This window comes from Xenopus laevis, chromosome 1L, assembly GCF_017654675.1.
Source record: "Xenopus laevis strain J_2021 chromosome 1L, Xenopus_laevis_v10.1, whole genome shotgun sequence".
NCBI classification, from domain to species: Eukaryota; Metazoa; Chordata; class Amphibia; order Anura; family Pipidae; genus Xenopus; species Xenopus laevis.
This window is the reverse complement of record NC_054371.1, coordinates 197,040,602-197,060,718: the sequence shown is the minus strand read 5'-3', so window position 1 is coordinate 197,060,718 and position 20,117 is coordinate 197,040,602. Positions and strand designations below refer to the sequence as shown.

General features: G+C 35.0%; 1 protein-coding gene across 3 annotated transcripts in view; it reads left to right on the top strand.

Annotated features, from left to right (window-relative positions):
* The window catches only part of xrcc4.L (X-ray repair complementing defective repair in Chinese hamster cells 4 L homeolog), a 168,431-nt gene that overhangs the window by 100,477 nt on the left and 47,837 nt on the right, over positions 1-20,117 (top strand). For 2 of the 3 annotated variants that reach the window (XM_041579978.1, XM_041579972.1), the window contains exon 7: positions 16,394-16,538. In XM_041579978.1, the coding sequence (XP_041435912.1) occupies positions 16,394-16,538 (145 nt within the window). 3 annotated transcript variants of the gene reach the window in all.

Below are 20,117 nucleotides of genomic sequence, written 5' to 3'. Positions count from 1 at the left end.
CACTGCATCTTGTATTTTTAAAGCAAGCAAAATTACATCAAATTTTATCAATTGTCGTACAACTCTGTGTCCTAGTTGTTTGGTGCAGCATTATGGAGGTTATTTATGAAAGGTCACAGTTTTGAGTTGTTTTATACCTCGAATGAACTCACAACTCCTAGTTCCTGGTTTCTAATATAAGGAAAAACTCAAAGGAAAAAAACCCTCTGAAAAAAACTCGAACACCATGAAGGTTATTAACATCTTAAAATGGTTAAAGGGACCTCTGCCATTGACTCCTACATGACCTGGACAGGTTTTTGATGGTGCATTTTCAAATTCGAGTTATTTCCATGGTCAGGGTATAATAAATGTAGAAAAAAAATCAAGTTTTTTTCTTAAAAAAACATGGAAAATTCAAGGTTTTCTTAACCCGAAAAACTGATTTTTGAACAAAATAAGCCCCTTGAAAAATCTAATTTTAGTGGAAAACACAACTCGAACTTTAACAAATCTGCCCCAAAGTGCTTGTTTACAGCTGATGAGATTATCCTCAAATTCTGGTGTGAAATGCATTTTAGGAAAAAGACATGATATGAAATTTTTTGCACATCACTCAGTTTAGCAAATTAGGCCCCTTTTTCGTTAAGGCTTCTGAATATGATTGAAATATTGTTGATCCAAAGACTAATCTTGATGGGCTCTGTTTACATAAGGTATGCATTTCATCTCTTGTGGCTCAGCTAATGTAAAAATCTAAACTGAGTCATAACTGCAATGTTACTTATCATTTTTCTGAATACATTCTGTGTTAGATCCCTTTGTGGCTTGTGCTTAGGTGTACTGGAATTTCTCAGTAATCTATTGAAAGGGACAAAAGGAGGAAACCAGTACTAGCAGCACGATTCACTGTATGACTGGAACCTGACTTTAAGATCATGTGTTTTGTACTTACTCTAAGTTGATTGAAAGGCATTCCAACAGAGTCCTGGTAGAATTACCAGTGTACAGATGGACTTTGCAAATTCCATTGTGTAAATATTACACAAACCTGTTAAACTGATATTCTCTACTTTTCTTGATATTCAGCTTCATGTGATTATATTGACATTATGCAAACAATGATAGTGTGACATTGATTAAAACATATTTGTACATATTTTTTCTTTTTTTTTTTCTGCCTCCATCTGTTTCCCCACTAGGGACCCTGTAAAATATCATGCTGTCTAAAGAAAAGTAGTTCAAATGTGCTATTCCATCTTAATAATTATAATTCAATTGTAAAGGAAAACAAAATTGAAAGGATAGGACAATAACCCTAAACATGGAAAAAATATCCTAAACGTGATGAATTCAAAACTAATAATTGAGTATTACAAACCCCCAGGCCACTGCTGGTCATCGGTAGGGTGTAAATCCTACTTTTAAATGGTGCATATTCAATCAAACCTGTCCTTTTGACTAAATGACTGATTGCCATTTTGGGATGATTTTACGGAGCCTGTACATGGTCTGAAAATCATGCAAAACTTAGTTTCTGGGCAATTATATCAGAGTGTAAGTGGCTAGCTTTACTTTATATATTCTTGGTTTTTTTTTCAGCATCATAACATACCCTGTGGCCAGCACTTGATTGGTGTAGGCAGGTCAATTCAAAGAAAAACCTATTTGGGTATGAAACATGACTGGCTAGCACAATCTCCAGAATTCAGCTCTATTCAGCACTCGTGGGAAGAGTGCCATCTTAAATTCAGAGAAAAATACAGCGACTTGAAATTGCTTTCGTTTTCTGATAAATAGAAGAATATAATCTCAAATTAGTACTCATTCCATGATACAATCTAAATTTTGGATATTTCTATTGATAGATCTGGTATTCCCAATTTCACTTTATGACTGCGCGCTAAGCTATTTCAGCAATTTGTATAAGAAATTACATAAAGCATAAAGAATAGAAACTGTACTTGTTGCCAGACCTTCAATTCTGTAACTTTATTCTAAACCTTCTTTAAAGGGATGGCTCACCTTTAAGTTAAATTTTAGTAGATCATAATATGACCAATTCTAAGCAACTTTTCATTTGGTCTTTATTATTTTTTTCATAGTTTTTTAATTATTTACTGATTCTTCCCAACTTTCAAATGGTGGTCGTTGACACCATCTGAAAAACAAATGCTCTGTAAAGCTATGCATTTATTGTTATTGCTACAATGTATTAATCATCTGTCCATTTAAATCCTCTCCTTTTCATATTCCAGTCTCTTATATCAGTCAGTGCATGGTTGCTAGGGTAATTTGGGCAATAGAAATCAGATTGCTGAAATTGCAAACTGGAGAGCTGATAAATAACTCAAAAAGCACAAATAATAAAATGTGAAAATAATTAGCAAATAGTCTCAGAATATCACTCTCTATATCATACTAAAAGTTAACTCAAAGGCGAACAACCCCTTTAAAATAATTATCAGCTGCTGTCATCTTTAACTTTTTATTTGCCATGTAGAATGTAGAATCTACAGTGGCCATAACTCCAAAGGGTTACAGTAAAGAATAGAGGAGATGCGTTTGTTGTCTTCATTGATTTAAAAAAAAAAAAAAAATAATGTTTTAGTGACTTGTAAGTGATTTATAGTACTGAATACATTTCTTCACCATGGGAAGAAAAATTGAACTTTGTTCATCTGTTGACATAGTTGTAAATATTTTTTTAAAAAGAACTTTTTGTTGAGAACGATCAGAAAGAATATTAGCTATTAAATCATCAGATCGTCTGCTTCAGATCTCTTTAGGCATATGCAGAGCAGGTGAGAGAGATGAACATTTGCGGTTGTGTGGAATACTATGCTAACAAAACAAATACACAATGTAGGAGCCTTGGTAGCAAAAGGGAATGTTTATCTTTAATGAACCCTGACTTCTCATGTTAAAGACACCATTATCATTGGGCACTTTCTCATGTCTAAGCAAATTTATTGTCTGTAATGAAATGGTTGTAGCAACACTCTCTCTCTTAATGTGAAGGCCCTGATGATCTCCACTGTTTGCATGTTGCTAAACTTTGTAAACCGTCACATTCCCATAATACCAGTGTCACCAGATACATAGAGGTTGCCTTTATCTTAAATTTGTTTAAATATGCATGACTGCATTACCATTGCATCCCCATACCTTAAGTCTAATGAAACCATTTATTAAACCTTAAAGGGATCCTGTCATCGGAAAACATGTTTTTTTCAAAACGCATCAGTTAATAGTGCTACATGACTTGGGGCAGCTGGGAAATTGACAATATGTCTAGCCCCATGTCAGATTTCAAAATTGAATATAAAAAAATCTGTTTGCTCTTTTGAGAAACTGATTTCAGTGCAGAATTCTGCCGGAGCAGCACTATTAACTGATTTGTTTTGAAAAAAAATTTTTTCCCATGACAGTATCCCTTTAAATAAACCCGATAGGATTGTTTTGTCACCAATATTGATTCGTGCAGCTTAGTTACCATCACATACAAGGCACTGTTTTATTATTACAGAGAAAGAGGTTATTGTTTAAAATTAGAATTATTTACTTAAAAAAGACTGTATGGGCCAGATTTACAAGAGGCCGAAGTGGCCATCGTTTGAGAAAATTTGCCAGAAATCTCATCCGCAGACACCACTAACGCCAATTTACTAACAGGCGTAGAGGACAATTTGCTAACGAAAGAGACCATCGCTAGCATAGTTTTGTGCCCTATTGCCAGGTAAATTTTCACTCAGGTGAACGATTGTTACTACACAAATTCACTAAAGTGTGAATTTTACAGAGCGTTTACCTATTTCGCCAGAGTTTCCTTCGCCACCTTAGACCTGGCGAACTGATAAAATTAAGCTAAATCCTCCTCAATCTCAGTGACATTATATTGTGTATGCCGGAAAGTCATAAACGTTCTAAAAAAAATGCTGGCGTTTTAAAGCGGGATTGCCGCATTTGTTTTATGGCGGGTTCATGTCTAGGGCATTAGAGGATCTTTTTAGTCTTTATTTTGCTTCCTTGGACATTTGTAATAATAAGTGGCCACTTCAAGCATTTGCAGCAACATCTCTAATAAATCTATATGACATATATGTACCTGCACTATTCAAATTGATCTAAGGGTAAGAGTACTAACGATGTTTGCTATGAAATGCTCGCGCTGACAAATTAAAGCTAGTGAAACTTCGCCAGTGTTTGGCTGCTGAGACTCAACTTTGCATTTTGGTGAATTAGCATAGTTATTACGAATTTGCACCTGACGAAGTGGTGCGAAATGTGTGGCAGATCGTTCGCTGGTGAAAATTTGCCCTAATGAATTTGCCCCTATGTGAGATGGCCTTCCCGGAGCTTTTTGTATAACCGGTTTTCAGAAAAGGGAAGCTATACCTAATATACAACATAACACGAACTAAGGGGCCGATTCATCAACAGTCGAATATCGAGGGTTAATTAACCCTCGATATTCGACTGTGAACTAAAATCGTTCGACTTCGAATATCGAAGTCGAACGATTTAGCGCAAATCCTACAATCGAAGGATTATTCGTTCGATCGAACGATTAAATCCTTCGAATCGAACGATTCGAAGGATTTTAATCCAACGATCGAAGGAAAATCCTTCGATCAAAAAATCACAGGCAAGCCTATGGGGACCTTCCCCATAGGCTAACATTGACTTCGGTAGGTTTTATCTGCCGAAGTAGGGGGTCGAAGTTTTTTTTAAAGGGAAAGTACTTCGACTATCGAATGGTCGAATAGTCGAACGATTTTTACTTCAAATCGTTCGATTGCGTTCGAATTCGAACGAATTTAACCAATTCGATGGTCGAAGTACCCAAAAAATACTTCGAAATTCGAATTTTTTTCATTCGAATCCTTCACTCGAGCTTAGTGAATCGGCCCCATAGTCTTTGAGGAAGATTGATAAAAAAAACTAAATTTTTTATTTTGAAATAACTTGCACTTATTTATTAAAAAAACATGATTTTCAAAAACATGATTGTGTAAAAAACATGAAATTCAAACATGTTGAAGTTACATTCTGCTCATAATTTGTGTAGCCAACAAATTTTGAATTTATCTTGAAAAATCTAATTTAAAAATTGTTTGAATTTTTCCTGATACTCCTATTGACTTTAGATGATGAATTTTTATATTCATGTTTTCAAGTGTTTTTGCATTTAACTTATCTCGAAAATGTGAGTATGGAAACTGGAATTTGAGATTTTTGCTGCAAAAAATGTTCAAATTGAGATAAAAACTTGAATTGATATTTGATAAATGACCCCCGTAGTGGATGTATTACAAATATGTAGTCTCAAAAATATGCGGGTATGCCTCAAAAAGTTAAGATAACCATCAGCTCCTGTAGTTACCCACAAGAGAGACCATGTGCGGATGGAGCAAGAGGATGATATCCGCATCTGTGAGAGGCGCATTTTATCAGTGGCACAGTGACATATACAATCTGTTCTCCACTTGGGGTAGAGGGGGCAGATTTTAGCACAAAAACTATAAAACTATAAGTCATGTATTTTTTTTCCGATATCCGCCCTATTTTCTGTATTCTTCTGCATTGCTTTCTGTAGTACAGGTTTTTTTTTCTGGCGAAATCACCATCAGTGGATTGACTCTATTGTGTCCTAACCATCTTATTTCTCTATTTTTCCAGTTTGGTGAGGGTTCCTCCCTGTGATACAATTTTATTCCATGCTATTTGCTATTTCCCCTTTTCTCCTTCATATCCTCTCCCTGTGAACTCTGTATAAACTTAACCCATTTCCATTTGTCCTAACTGTTAATAAAATGTGAAATCTGTGTGCACATGTAAAGTCACATATTATTCTTATGGCTGACAATGGTGTGAGACTATAAAATTGCTGAAATCTGATGTGAGCCACAAGACTTTGCCTATAACAATCCAAAACATGAGCATATTGTATGTGAATATGCGTTATGATGCAGGTGTGATTTCTTGGCACCTAGAAAGTTGAGATACTGTATTATTCTTAAATGTGTTTCTTTTTTATGATTCTGTTAGAGGAATTTACTATTCAAGTCTTGATAAATCTGCCCCTTAATGTTGTATGTTGTATTCTATTCCTATCTTCAGGTTTTTATAGATCTGATATTTTATATTCTTACTTCCATTCTTCTAAATGACTGCGTCTGTTCATAACCTAATGTTTTTCCTTTCCCTGAAAACATGTAGTAAAGTCGAGTACAATCTTTATCATAAACCCAACCAGTCTTTTTTGTGGTGAGATGCTGAATTGCAAGCAGTTAGCTCTGGGGTCATTACACTATTCTTTGAGAAAGACTGACACCGCTCAAAATTTTGAAGTCCCTGGGGTTGAAAGGAAGATGTCTAGTATTGATGACTAGAGATGGATGGCTTTTGCCATGACAGTTGCAGCTCTAAAGACTTTTGATGGAAATGGTCAAATCTATAATTATCACAAAGCCCTGTGGATTGTGCTGGGTATGCAGGATTTTGCCAGCTTCTTTCTGTTATGTCTAAAATGTCAAGTTTTCCATAATCTGAATCCTATTAATGTGACTACTAAGGAAAGAATATATCCCCTTTCTATTATTTGTACAGTTTATGCAAGATTAATTCTGTATCATTTTACAATAATAGATACAAGGTCTCATTCCAAAATCTTACCATAGACTCCGCTTAGAGTGTGTAGTGAAGACCATGTCAGTATATAGACATGTCATGTTGGGTATAGTTTCTTCCAATAATTTTGCAGAGTATTGTGCCGCATAATTAAGGGGTTTATTTATCAAAATCCGAATTTATCTCATTATTTTCTGAAATGTGCTCCGACCAAATCCGTACGAGTTATTTCCTCTTATTTATCAATACATTTTCCCGAAAAATTCCAGGTCAGGAAAAAACTCAAAAAAAAAAAAAAACTTAAATATTATTATAAAAATTGACTCTTACGAACCTTTCAAATTTTACGCCCGAAAAATTACAAATTTTTGCCCGAATACCACAAAATCTTCAGATTATTGCACAAACCCAGTGCAGGTCAGGATATCTTTGGGACCTCTCCAGTTGACTTATATTCAACCTCGGCAGGTCTGAGATGCTTATTTTTTGGGTTCTGACTTTTTCCATCCTATGCGTATAGTAAATCCCGGAAAATTTGAGTTTTTTTCCACTAAAAATTCAGATTTTTGTAGTAAAAAAACCTTTCATTTTTCGAGTTTTTGGCATTCAAACTTTAATAAATAAGCCCCTAAATGTCCGTAGTTATATACATTACAATAATGTAGAGAGATCTATATAACCAATAGTAGCGGTTATCATCCCGTGTGTTCTTTCCCATATCACTGCTAAGATTACATTTTTCAGTTGAATGAACAACTTATTTTCTTTATTTGCTTAAGTTACACTATTGAACAAGAGAATGATGTAATTAGATAAAACAGCTTCAAAGCCTCTTAATTACTTTTGTGTGCTTCATAAATACATGGCTACATTATCCTGGGAGTGGGTCATGCTGTCTCATTTAATATTGCCAAAAAGAACGTTGTGATTTACAGCGCAAACGTCTTCATAAAAATGTTAGTATCAAGAACACCGTCCAAGTGGTAATCCCTATATACATTGCATTTTGTTTTTATAAGCAGCACATGAAACGTAATGTAACACGTGTAATGCATATATCTGAAACCTGAGATATATTATGTATTTTTGGTTAGACTTTTACATTATTATTAAAACCATGTGGAAGGAACTCTGGTAATTGGATTAACAAAGATATAAAGATCTTCTAGATATATTCTACTTCCAGATCTAATTTAATAACAGAGTCTGATTTTTGTCAGAACAGCTTACGAGTAAAATGAATTTTATAGTACTGTATGCTGAACTCAATATTTGCAGTATTTTAAGGATATTAAACTTTGAGGTTGAACCTAGTAGAGAATTTTGCCATTTAAAATGCACACAAAGATATTTAATATTTTGCAGTCTGACAAATTGACAAGTTGATGGTAGAAAAAAATCAGTGTATTGTCTTCTACCATTTTTTATAATTTCTTAAAGAGAAAAGTCTTGTTTCTTCCTGTGCACAGCATTATAACATGTTTTATTATGTTTTTGTGACTTGAACCCATTTTATCTCCGCTCAAAAGCCAATCTATAAATCCACATCCATTGCAGTAAAATATCCCCCTCTTTATTTTTTTTCATTCAATAAATAGTTTTGTAAATTGTTCTGTCAGTCATAAACTGCCCACATACTGGGTGATTTTTGTAATATACTTTTTGTTGATTGGTATATATTGGTATATTGAATTGCAAAAAAAAAAAAAAAAAATCATCAAGTATTACTAGATGTTGTGGGCTATGTTTTGTGTTTAAAGGTTCTTAACCCCAAAAATGAAGTCATGTAAACTTACTCAGAGTGGTCCTTTTCAGTTTTTAGTTGTTTTTGAGATTTAATTGAAGTCCCTTAGTGACACCGGGAGGCCAATGTACCAAATATGGAATTCTTGAGTTTTTTTTCTAATAAAAAAACTTTGATTTGTGCTTATTTATTAAAATATTCACATTTCAAAAGCTTGATTGTGTAAAAATGTGAAATTCAAGGCAGTGAAATCAGATTCTACAATTGTTTTCAATGGCTGGCAAATTGCTAATTAATCTCGAAAACTCAAATTAAAAAATATTTTGGCTAATATAACGCCCATTGACTTCTACATGAATTCATCATCTTTTAGATGCTGAATTTTGATACTCGAGTGTTTGTGGGGTTTTTTTGCACAATAATTCTTGAAAATTCACCCCTAAGGGAATTCTTTTTTCCAAACTGGCTGGAGTAAAAATGACAAACTGAAATTGTACACAGTTTCTAATGAATACATATAGAAATATATCTATTAACTCAAGAATGTTTTACGATCCCAAATTATCAATTAAATACTCAAAACATGTAGGAAAATTATGGCCTCTAATCTATTGTTTTTTCTGTTGTTGTTTTTTTAATTACAAAATATTTCATGAGGAGAGATTTACATCTCTCTGTTACTCCATCTGATATCCTAAAGAATATGGATACAGGAGTTGTAGGATCCTCTACAGAACCCTACCACAGTCAGTGGAGAAAGGGCCATTAAAGTACCTTTAACTCCTGGGCTATGGGTTAAGTAATACAATCAGAGAACTGATCTGTTACCCATTCACCTTGTTCTTCCAGTGGTGTGAAGGATCATACATGGAATACTTGGTAAATATTTGGTCAGGTTTTGATAAGCACACATAGCCCATCAGGTTATGACATCAAGATAGATTCTTGAAAAGGAACTATTTTCCTTTAAATATTGATAGTGCCCTCATGTTATGCAGCACTTTACAAAGAGGATTCATTGTAGGTAGTGCTCAACATCTAATGTTCCTTTTACATGCACAAAACACACATGTACACACACAATGGTTAAATTAATAAGGAGTTAGTTAATGTCTGTGTGTTTTTAGGTTTATGGCACATGGGGCAGAATCAGCTTTGTCACCCATGCAGAATTACGTTTCGGCAGGCAACCAAATACCTTAAAATACCTTCTGATTGATTAGTACTGTAATTGTGTTATCCCTGGTTGTGCATTCACTTTGTTGTTGAAAAAATGCTTACGGAAGGGATTTTCTGTAAGACATTACCCCCTGGAGTATGTAAACCAGAATTCCCAGAAGAAACTCTCTCAGAAGCTGGGAGTACACACATAAATAAAGGTTACTTTTGTGCAATAATCTGTCAAATTGGCATTAGGGAGATTAAATAAATAAATAAAAATACTTACCCCCAATATTGATTTATATTGACCTCTTTCCCCTGGAACATTTGTATATCCCTATTTTCTTGTGGGAACTTTATTCCCAGGAGTTTACTTTTGCACCACTGGTTAGGACTGCTCAGACATTCCAACTTTATAATAAGGAAATGAATTCTACATCATTTATCTTTAAATATCTCTTGCAGTTGTGAATTGGACAGTAAAGATGTTTTCACAATTGATTAATATTTAATGGCGTAAGTGTGGTTACTAAAAACAGATGTTTGTGACTGCACTTGTATGTATGTATGTATAACTTTATTTGTAAAGTGCTGCTAAGGAGCCACAGTGCTGTACAGTGCATAAAAGTACAATATATATATATATATATATATATATATATATATATATATATATATATATATATATATATATATATATATATATACACACACACAGGGAAGACAAATCACATAATAAATATATACAGAATCATATCAGGACAAAGAGCTTAAGTGCTATATGGTAAGAGACATAGTGGAAAGGAGGCCCCTGCCCCGTAGAGCTTACAGCCTAAGTGCACTTGTGAAAATGTTTGTGAAAATATATGTTAGTGAAAGAAAGTAAAACATTATTTTAGAATATTACTGACAATCTCGTAGTAGATATCCAAAGGTCAGGACAGGCAGTAAAAGTATAGAAAGAAAAGCATTAAGCATTAAGTTGGCCATAGACGTAGAGATCCGCTCGTTTGGCGATGTCCCCAAACGAGCAGATCTCTCCCCGATATGCCCACATTGAAGTAGGCGATATACAGCTGATCCGATCGTGGGCCCAACGATCGAATCAGAACAAAGGCCTAACGGGCAGTCGGATCGCGACCGAAAAGATGCCGCAATCCAGCAGGATTTTCTAACCTGCCGGATCGGCATCTGCCAAATTTTCGGCCAGATATTGATCAGGAAAGCCCGTTGGGGGGCTCTACACATGGCTCGATAAGCTGCCCACTTGGTCTGTGTGCAGCTTCTATCGGCCTGTGTATGGGGGGCCTTTAGGAATACAAGCTATGGCTCATCACATGGATAAAGTGATCAAAACCGTAGAAAGGTCCTGGACAAGAAAATCAAAAGACACTTGCTCATAGTCATAGTGGTCCAAAGGTTTGGCTATTAATATGTTATGAACTTGTAATTATGCAATCTGTAGGCAACACATTGAAGATGCATAGGTATGCAAAAGTTCTTTCTGGGGCCGATTTACCATGTTTGGGTTTATTTCTGTAATGACCACCTGAAAAAAATAGAATCATTGGCCCTGATTAACGCAATTTTTGAGTTTTTTTTCCAAATAAAAAAAAGACACGGGAATGTTTGTAACAAATTGCACAAACTCCTCCAAGCTGGGCATCTGATTATCAATACCCAGCTTGGAAATTTCTGCTGCAACCTTACGAATTCTGTGCAGACTTCTGACTTCTAGAAAAAATTCCAGGAATCGCAATTCGAGCTTAAGTTAATTCCCTTCTATTTTTAAGATTCAATGTATTATTTCCATATTACATTAACATGGCTTTTTAATACATATCTGTATCTGTGATATCATAGAGCACGAAGGAATGTCTCTTGCAGAAAACATAAACTGACTTACAGTGCAACAATGAATGTATTATATAGTGTAAAGCACTCTGTGACATGGGTCAGAGATAGAGGCCTCAATTATATAGCTGGTGAAAGCTAAGAAGTTGTATTTCAGTTATCTGAAACCTGTTATCCACTAAAGTGGCTTTCCATGGTTTATTATTTATGGTATCTTGACAGATTGAATGGTAAATGCTGGCATCCCAGCATTCTTTGCTGCACATCCAAATGCTAGTCTTTATTGTAAGTCATTTAGGTGTGCCAAGGCCATTGTTAAATATTCAATTACAAAATTGGTTGTATTGGATAGTTAGAGCTTTGTACTGTTTGAAACTTCATTAGATGTCATTATTGTGCTAATCTTTACACATTTTTAGACCTACTGTTGTGTAACTAGTCTTGTATGTGGGGACAGAAGCAAGTGGGCTGCATTATGAATAAAAAGAAAGGTATAAAATGACCTCTACATAGAGGAATGAATGCATTTATATAGAGGTTAGTGAAATCTGTATGGACTGCATTTTGCAGAAAGTTCGTTTTTTTTTATTATTAAGCCTTAGATTAGATAGAGAAGTGTTGTGACAATGGTGCAAGCCCTAGTAATAATAATTTTAATTAATTACACTATATTATTGTCTTGCATAGCTTCCTTCTCCTGCCACTCTAAGGGGCAGATTTACTAAGGGTCGAATATCGAGGGTTAATTAACCCTCGATATTCGACTAGGAACTAAAATCGTTCGACTTCGAATATCGAAGTCGAACGATTTAGCGCTAATCCTACGATCGAACGATCGAAGGATTATTCGTTCGATCGAACGATTAAATCCTTCGAATCGAACGATTCGAAGGATTTTAATACAACGATCGAAGGAATATCCTTCGATCAAAAAAACGCAGGCAAGCCTATGGGGACCTTCCCCATAGGCTAACATTGAGTTCGGTAGCTTTTAGCTGCCGAAGTAGGGGGTCGAAGTTTTTCTTAAAGAGACAGTACTTCGATTATCGAATGGTCGAATAGTCGAACGATTTTTAGTTCGAATCGTTCGATTCGAAGTCGAAGTAGTAGTCGAAAGTCGAAGTAGCCCATTCGATGGTCGAAGTAGCCAAAAAAACACTTCGAAATTCGAAGTTTTTTTAATTCGAATCCTTCACTCGAGCTTTGTAAATGTGCCCCTAAATGTGTATAGTAAATGTCCTTTGTGAATGAATAAATAATATTACACTGATAGCTTATTTTTTTTTGGGGGGGGACTTATTTCAATCTTTACCTACATTCAGTTGAACTATTACTCTTACTTAGCACTTCAGGACCTCAAGTTGGCCATCTGGCACTGTAGTGATAGCTACGTTTGCCTGCAGTGCCTGCTAAATAAAAGGGTGATGGGCAGCAGTAGGAAGGCAATAACAAACTGAGCACAAGTGATTATATAACCAAGCACTTTTGTGGTCTTAATAAAGCTAATAATATATAGGCCTAGTGTTTATCTTTGGGGCACACTGAGAAAATGTTTTGTCTTTTAAATATTTAATTCATTCAGGTCAAGATATACATTATCTACTAGAATTAAGTCTAAATTAACTGAACTTTTCTTGAAACCATTTCACCACTCATGCAATCGGCTTCTTCCGTTTAGTTGAGTCCAGTTGCTTTAGACTTAATACTGTTAGACTAGATTTATACTGCTGACTAATGCTAATACTAGACTAAATGCTGTTTTGCTGTTTTATAGTATGTTAAACTGGTCACAGCCTGAAGTTGTATTGGCATTGATTAGTTTGTTGCAAAGACGCAAAAATTGTTGACCTGAACACTGTCCGTGACACCAGGCTGTGTTAACTGCAACTACATTTAGGGGGTTATTTACCAAACAGCAATTTTTTCTGATTGGGGTTTTTGGGAAAAAACAAATCTATCATCTTTTAATTTTTTTGGCGATTTATTATACCCCGAAGCTGTAAAAAGATCGAAAATACGAAAAACCACCACCTAAAACCTGCCGAGGTCATGTAGAAGTCCCTTTTACATTTTGAAGATATCGTGGTTTGCTCTAGGGTTTCGTCCGATAATCCAAAAAAATCGGGTTTTCAAGCGAATTTGAACAATTCAGGTTTTCACTTGATTTTATTGAGGTTTTTAACAATCTGACTTTTTAAAATAATTTTATTGATGAATGAGATAAAATCATAGATAGCAGTTTGGTTGATATTGGTTTAATAAAAATATGAGATAAACTTGTGTTTTAGTAAATAACCCCCTTAATGTTTTACAAGGATAAACAGCAATAGGTGATGTCTATGATCCCTTTTATGTTTGATTTATGTTTAAAATTTGATTCAAAAGTGTTTTTGTAGGCTAAGAACATTTACTGAGCCGTATGCTGTGCTGTATTAATGCTTGCCCTTCTTCAGGCCTGGTGTCCAAGTCGAACCCTGGTACAGTATCATATTTGTGTCCCACTGTTGCACTGGTGTGAATCTTTTCAATTACTAAGGTGCCTGGGGAGAAAGAGCAAGGGCTCCATGACCCTCAATTATGTTTCATTTTGATTTAAAAAAAATTATATTATTTTACAAATTGCATGCATGATTAAAAGAAAAAAAAGATTCTTTACACAGAGGTGAATAATACAGTCAAAATCACGAGGAGAGTTTGATGGTTGCTTAATGTTAACAAAAGGAAGAGTAGAGTGAATTACTTTTTAAATAAACAGAAAATCCTGTTCTGGTTCCCTTTTTTGGTGGCATTGTTTTATTTTGACACATTTCTGGCAGAGCCCTTGAGATTGCTGCATTCGTCAGGAAATCTCAGGTTTCAACTCACATATTCAGGCTTGTTAGAAAGTGATGCCCAACTACATTATCTAGAGTTTGACTTTTAGAATATTGTTAATTGTTCAGTGTATAAACTGTCTCAGTTAGATTGCAGATGTTACTGAGAAGCCCTTGAACATAACGCTGTTATTTTAGGAGCTTATTTTATTGACCTTAAAGTGCAGACACAAGTGTCTACAATTTATGGTCAATAAACATAGTGTTCTTATCACCCCCTAGTTAATTAAATTTTGTATTTTTACTAAATTGTAAGTACATAACATATTTAGCATTTTGGTTACTGCTAGAAGTAATGGCAAGCAAAGAGCTATATGAATTTCACCAGAATCCTTCGCGTTATAGGCAAATGGAAACACCTAGGGGCTCAAAAACACAATCGGTAATTCTCTATTTTGGATGCAAAATTGAGCATGTGTTTGCACTACAGTGAAATCCCAATTTTACATCCCCGAAGTTTTCCCTAATTTTATTTGTTTTGCGGTCCTACCAAAATATAATGCCTAATTTATTAACCCTGAATGAAACTGAAACTGAGACGGGAGGTGTTTCAGTTTCAGTTTCATTCAGCCAGGAACCGCTTACTATAGGTACTGTATAGCGCCTACCATTTCTTTTAATGAACTTTCAAGGACTTCCAGCTTGTTGGGACCTGCTGTATTTTTATTTGGCAACATTGTCCGAGAAGATTAACTGCATCTTGATATATTTTGTGATTTACGGACTAAATGGCAACACTGTTGATATTAATTGTTGCATTTCCCTTTAAATATATCACTCGATAGGATTAACCGCATTTGATACATTTTGTGGTTTATGGACTAAATGGCCAAACTGTTGATATTAATTGCAACAACCTTTCACCTCCAGGATTGACTCTTGTGTATATATATATGGATTGTGAATCTGTACATATTATCTGTATTGTGATTGTTTATTTTACCTTGTTTTTTTCCACTCTATTGTGTGCACATCCCCCACACATCCCCCACCGATGATGTCACTACCTCCCCTCCCGCCACTTTAGGGTTTATTAGGGCCTGTAATTGTTTGTTGTAGCACTTTGAGAAAGGCTAGAGTGCTAGCCGAAACGTCAGTCTTTGCTTTGAATAATAAACACCATTTTTTCTTCATAAGACCTGTGAGTGCGTACCTTCCTCGACGCTGTTGTTCTACTTTTTGGGCTTATCGCACCCAGGCAACATTTACCTACTTACGTGTTGTGCTGGCCTCCAATAGTTTCTATATATATATATATATATATATATATATATATATATATATATATATATATATATATATATATGTACAGGCAGTCCCTGGTTTACGTACAAGATAGGGTCTGTAGGTTTGTTCTTAAGTTGACTTTGTATGTAAGTTGAAACAAAAACATTTACTTATTAAATGCAACTTAGACAGAATGTCTGTCTTAACATAGTATTTATTTTTACCTTTCTGTGCATATTTCTGTTCTCTGCAGTAGATAACACACACCAGAGGGGATTGGGGCATGTGGTTTATTAAAGCTAAATGCTAATTAAGTCCAAGCACACCATAGTATGTTACTGTAAGTATGAGTTGTATGTAAGTCGGGTGTTTGTAACTCGAGGACTGTATACTTATTTCTGGTGTTGTGGGTTTGGAGCATATCGGGCTTTCAAAAATAGCTCTGTTTTCATGTGTACACAAGTTTGTTGCACCCTTAATCTTAAACTTAATCTTTAAAATCCAAAAAAAAGGTAGCAAGGTTTCCATGGACTTAATACTCACCCTCTGCACCTTGAATTTTTTAACACACCTTCTTTTGTGACTTTATTTTGCACCTTACCCAATGTATCAGCTTTAAAATGTTTATGCTGTATTTTTCTATATTGACATTTTTATAACCTTTTTTATGGATCTAGTTCAATATATCTTGTTAAAGAAGTACAGTTACACCATAATTCAGACATATTTAAAGAGCGTGTATTGTTACAGAAAGCAATATATAGATTTCCCGAGCAAATGCCCCCAGATTGAAAGAACACAACATGATTAAAGTTTGCCTGTCATCTCATTTGTATTGGTTTCCATGAGCGTAGACCTTCCTTATAGTTTAGTCAATTGTTTTACAGAGATAAATGAATAATTTGTTATTGTATTTCTACAGCTGCCAAATCCCAGCGAAGATCACTCGTCATTGATGATGCCCCTGATGTTGCACCTAGTAGAAAACGAAGACAGAGGGGCCAGAAGACTTTCTACACAGATGTAGTAGCTAATACTACTAAAACATCTAATGAAGAAACACAGAGGTAACCCGCTTTGCCATTTGTGTATGTTTTCTTAATTGTGTCAACTGGAGTGAGTTTATTTTACTAATTTCTCAAGAAGCCTGAGAGGGTTGTATTTCACTGTCCAAACATTTAACCCATATGAATATTAATATTCTGTAAATGATATCCTTATAAATGGTTCTTTGTGATGTCATGTTTTGTCATCAGTTATAGTGGTGTCATTTATTTCACACGACTTACTGAAATTAGTTTATTATAAAACATAATGTACCCTTTGTTGTAAAATATGAGGATATAAGAAGTCACTTTGGAGTTAGATGACCGCATAAAGGCACAAGGCCTGAAAATGAAATATAAAATTATTTTCTGCTGATGATTAATGGATTGGATTTTTAGTTCTTCAGGAACTTGCTTATAGGATTTATACATGGACTTTGCCAAAAATGAATAAAAATATAGCTAGTGAAATGCAGGTATAAATCCAATCATGCAGCAAAAGGGAATATTTGTTATAAACGGATTAGTGATGGGCGAATTTGTGCCGTTTTGCTTCGCCGGAAAATTCGCGAATTTCGCCCATCACTAATACTGATGTGAAAATTTATAAAATATATAAAATCTTCTGCATCAATTCTTGAGAAATGTAAATCCTTTGGTGTTTATTTAGTACACAATAACATGAACCTATTAATTAGCACTCTGCATACATTAAGGGCGGATTTATCAAAAATTTAGTTTTTTTTTATTACGATTCAATAAAAAACAGTGAAAAACAGGAATATACCCAAGAATTTTCATTGTAACCTCGAATTGTCTCCATTTATTAAAGAATAAAACCATGAAAAGTCGCCAAAATAAAACTCGGCAAGTAAAAGCTGGCAAGGTTGTGCAGAAGTCAATGGGAATGTTCCCCAACAACTTTATTTATTTTCCCAGTTTATTAAAGCATTCAAGATTTTTAGTCTCATTGAAAATGAATGGGACAATGAGATTCTCACTGGCATGCGACTTTTTTTCTGCAAAAAAACGCACGCTGGAATATTTTGTATTATTATTTCTGAACTACGCAAGATGCTGCCAGTTCTTAATGTGGGAGAACCAGAGAGAGAGTTCTGGACAAGCACAGGAACCAAACGTATGAGGAAAGGACAGGTGAGCAGTGTAGTCGTGGAACAGGCTGGGTTAAACCAAATGGGCAATGCTGTACCAAACAGGAGGCAGGAGAGTAGATGAGGTCACTAATCAGGGTCAAAACCTACAGAAAATGCACAGTACTAAATCGTAACAGGCCAGGAGTCAGGACAGGCGCAAAACTTGGAATAATCTGGGACAGGCAAGATCAAGAGTAGACTAACAAACAGGAATAGCACCCAGGAACAATGCAGAGTGAAAAGAGTGGAAAGCTCTAAAATGTTCCTTGGGGCTGATTTATGATCATCCGATACCTGGGTTTTGATAAAACATAGTCACCTGGCACACTTTTAATCGTTTGAAAAGAAAACCTTATAGTGGAAAAAAATACTGCACAAAGCAAAAAATTAGCAATTAAATGATCATGATTAGCCCCATAGAGTCATATTTAAAGAAAGAAATCTTAATTTTGGGTTCATAACTGTGATATTCAGAAAAACATTAAATTACTGTAGATTTATCTAAGTTAACGTTAGTGATTTTTGTTACAGAAACAATTACTTCGTCTGTTTCTTTGGGCTTGTTTTTGGTTGTTTGTTTACGCCGTGCAGGTCTCATAAAACATACTTTTTCTGAGGGGCAGATCTTTCAAAATGTGAGTTTAGAGCTTAATAAATAAAAACTCAACCACATTCTCTTCATTCCTATGGGATTTGTAGAACTGTATTTATCAAATAGTGAGTTCTAACTTTCACACATTGATTAATACAATTCTAAAAAAAGAGAATGTGGGTGAGTTTTTATTTATTAAGCTCTAAACTCACATTTTGATAAATCCACCTCTAACTATTGCAGACTTCTGTGTCAAACAATGCTGTTGGTATACTCATTTCTAGGTCATATGAAGCAATTACAATTCACTATATTTGGACAAGATGATATTTCACACCTTGTTTAAATAGGAAATAGTTCGAGATGAATTGTAATATTTTATTTTATACTAGACCATGGTCTTAGTTAGCTTCTACAAGAAAAAAACGCCCATTGACACCAATACATTTGGTGCAAGAAAAACTGCCTATTGACTCCAATGCATTTGGTGCAACTAAAAATTGAGCAAAAACACCTATTGACTTCAATTCATTTGGTTAAATATATCACTATTTTGCAAATTTTTTGCTTAAGTCATTTAATTTTAAGGGTTTGGATTCGGGTGCTTGGATGTGGCCGAATCCGAATCGTGCAGAATCCAGGATCCGGTGCATCCCTACTTCGGACATTTGTTTCCTGTATATGAGACAAGTACTTCTATTTATTTTGCAAATGGAGATGTAGTTGAACTAGCATCAACAACTGTATGTATATGTTTCCACTACATTTTTCATAAGTATTGATTGGTCAGTAGAATTTTTTTTCTTTTACAAATAGTAGGGCTGCACCGAATCCACTATTTTGGATTCGGCCGAACCCCTGAATCCTTCACGAAAGATTTGGCCAAATACCGATCCGAATCGGAATCCTAATTTGCATATGCAAATTAGGGATGGGAAGGGGAAACCATTTTTTACTTCCTTGTTTTGTGAAAAAAGTCACGTGATTTCCCTTCCAGCCCTAATTTGCATATGCAAATTAGGATTCCGATTCGGTTCAGTCTGGCAGAAGGATTCAGCCGAATCCGAGTTTGTAATTAAGGCAATGCCATGGCCATAATTACATAGACAAACCTGAAACATTTTTGGGGCACAGAGATCGCAACATATTTATGGACAGGATGTTCCCATTATTCATATGGACTTTTATACTGTTGGCATCTATTACTTTAACCAGGAATTGCTTCTGTTTTCTCATAGGGACTATGACTCAGCCTGAATATGGATATTTATGAGTGTGTTCTTGGTATAATAGTCAATTAGATAAACCCAGAGAGTAACTGTTTGTACTGAAATCCAAAACCTAATATTTTCTTTCAATATTCATTTATATCTGCATATGGGATGATTTATTTATTTTACTGAAATCTAATTATTCTGCCATTGCAAGAATATCACTTTACATTCAGCCCTCACAGACCACTGAGAGGCCATCTAAGGTAAATTAGAGCAGTTGTCACAGTCTATTTAAGGGATAGAAACGACAATCAATTGGATTGTGAACTACCTTTTTCAATCCTACTTTCATCCAGATGTTAGTTAAGGTCAACCAGATGTTTAGAGCATTGTTAGACCTATTCATAATCAGAATATGAACTTAAGTGGAAGCACTGCAGCTTGGTCTGTAGTTGAAAGATGGAGCCTGGGGCTTCTGCTAGCCAATATAGTTGTATTTTTTTTTTACCAGGCCACTATGCCCCTCCATCAGAGTTTGATCAACCACAATAATTTTGGTGAGAATGTGTGTTATGTAGCTGACCTCTAGCTGTAAAGATATAAAATGATAGGGCAACGGTGTTATACAGAGGAACCAAAT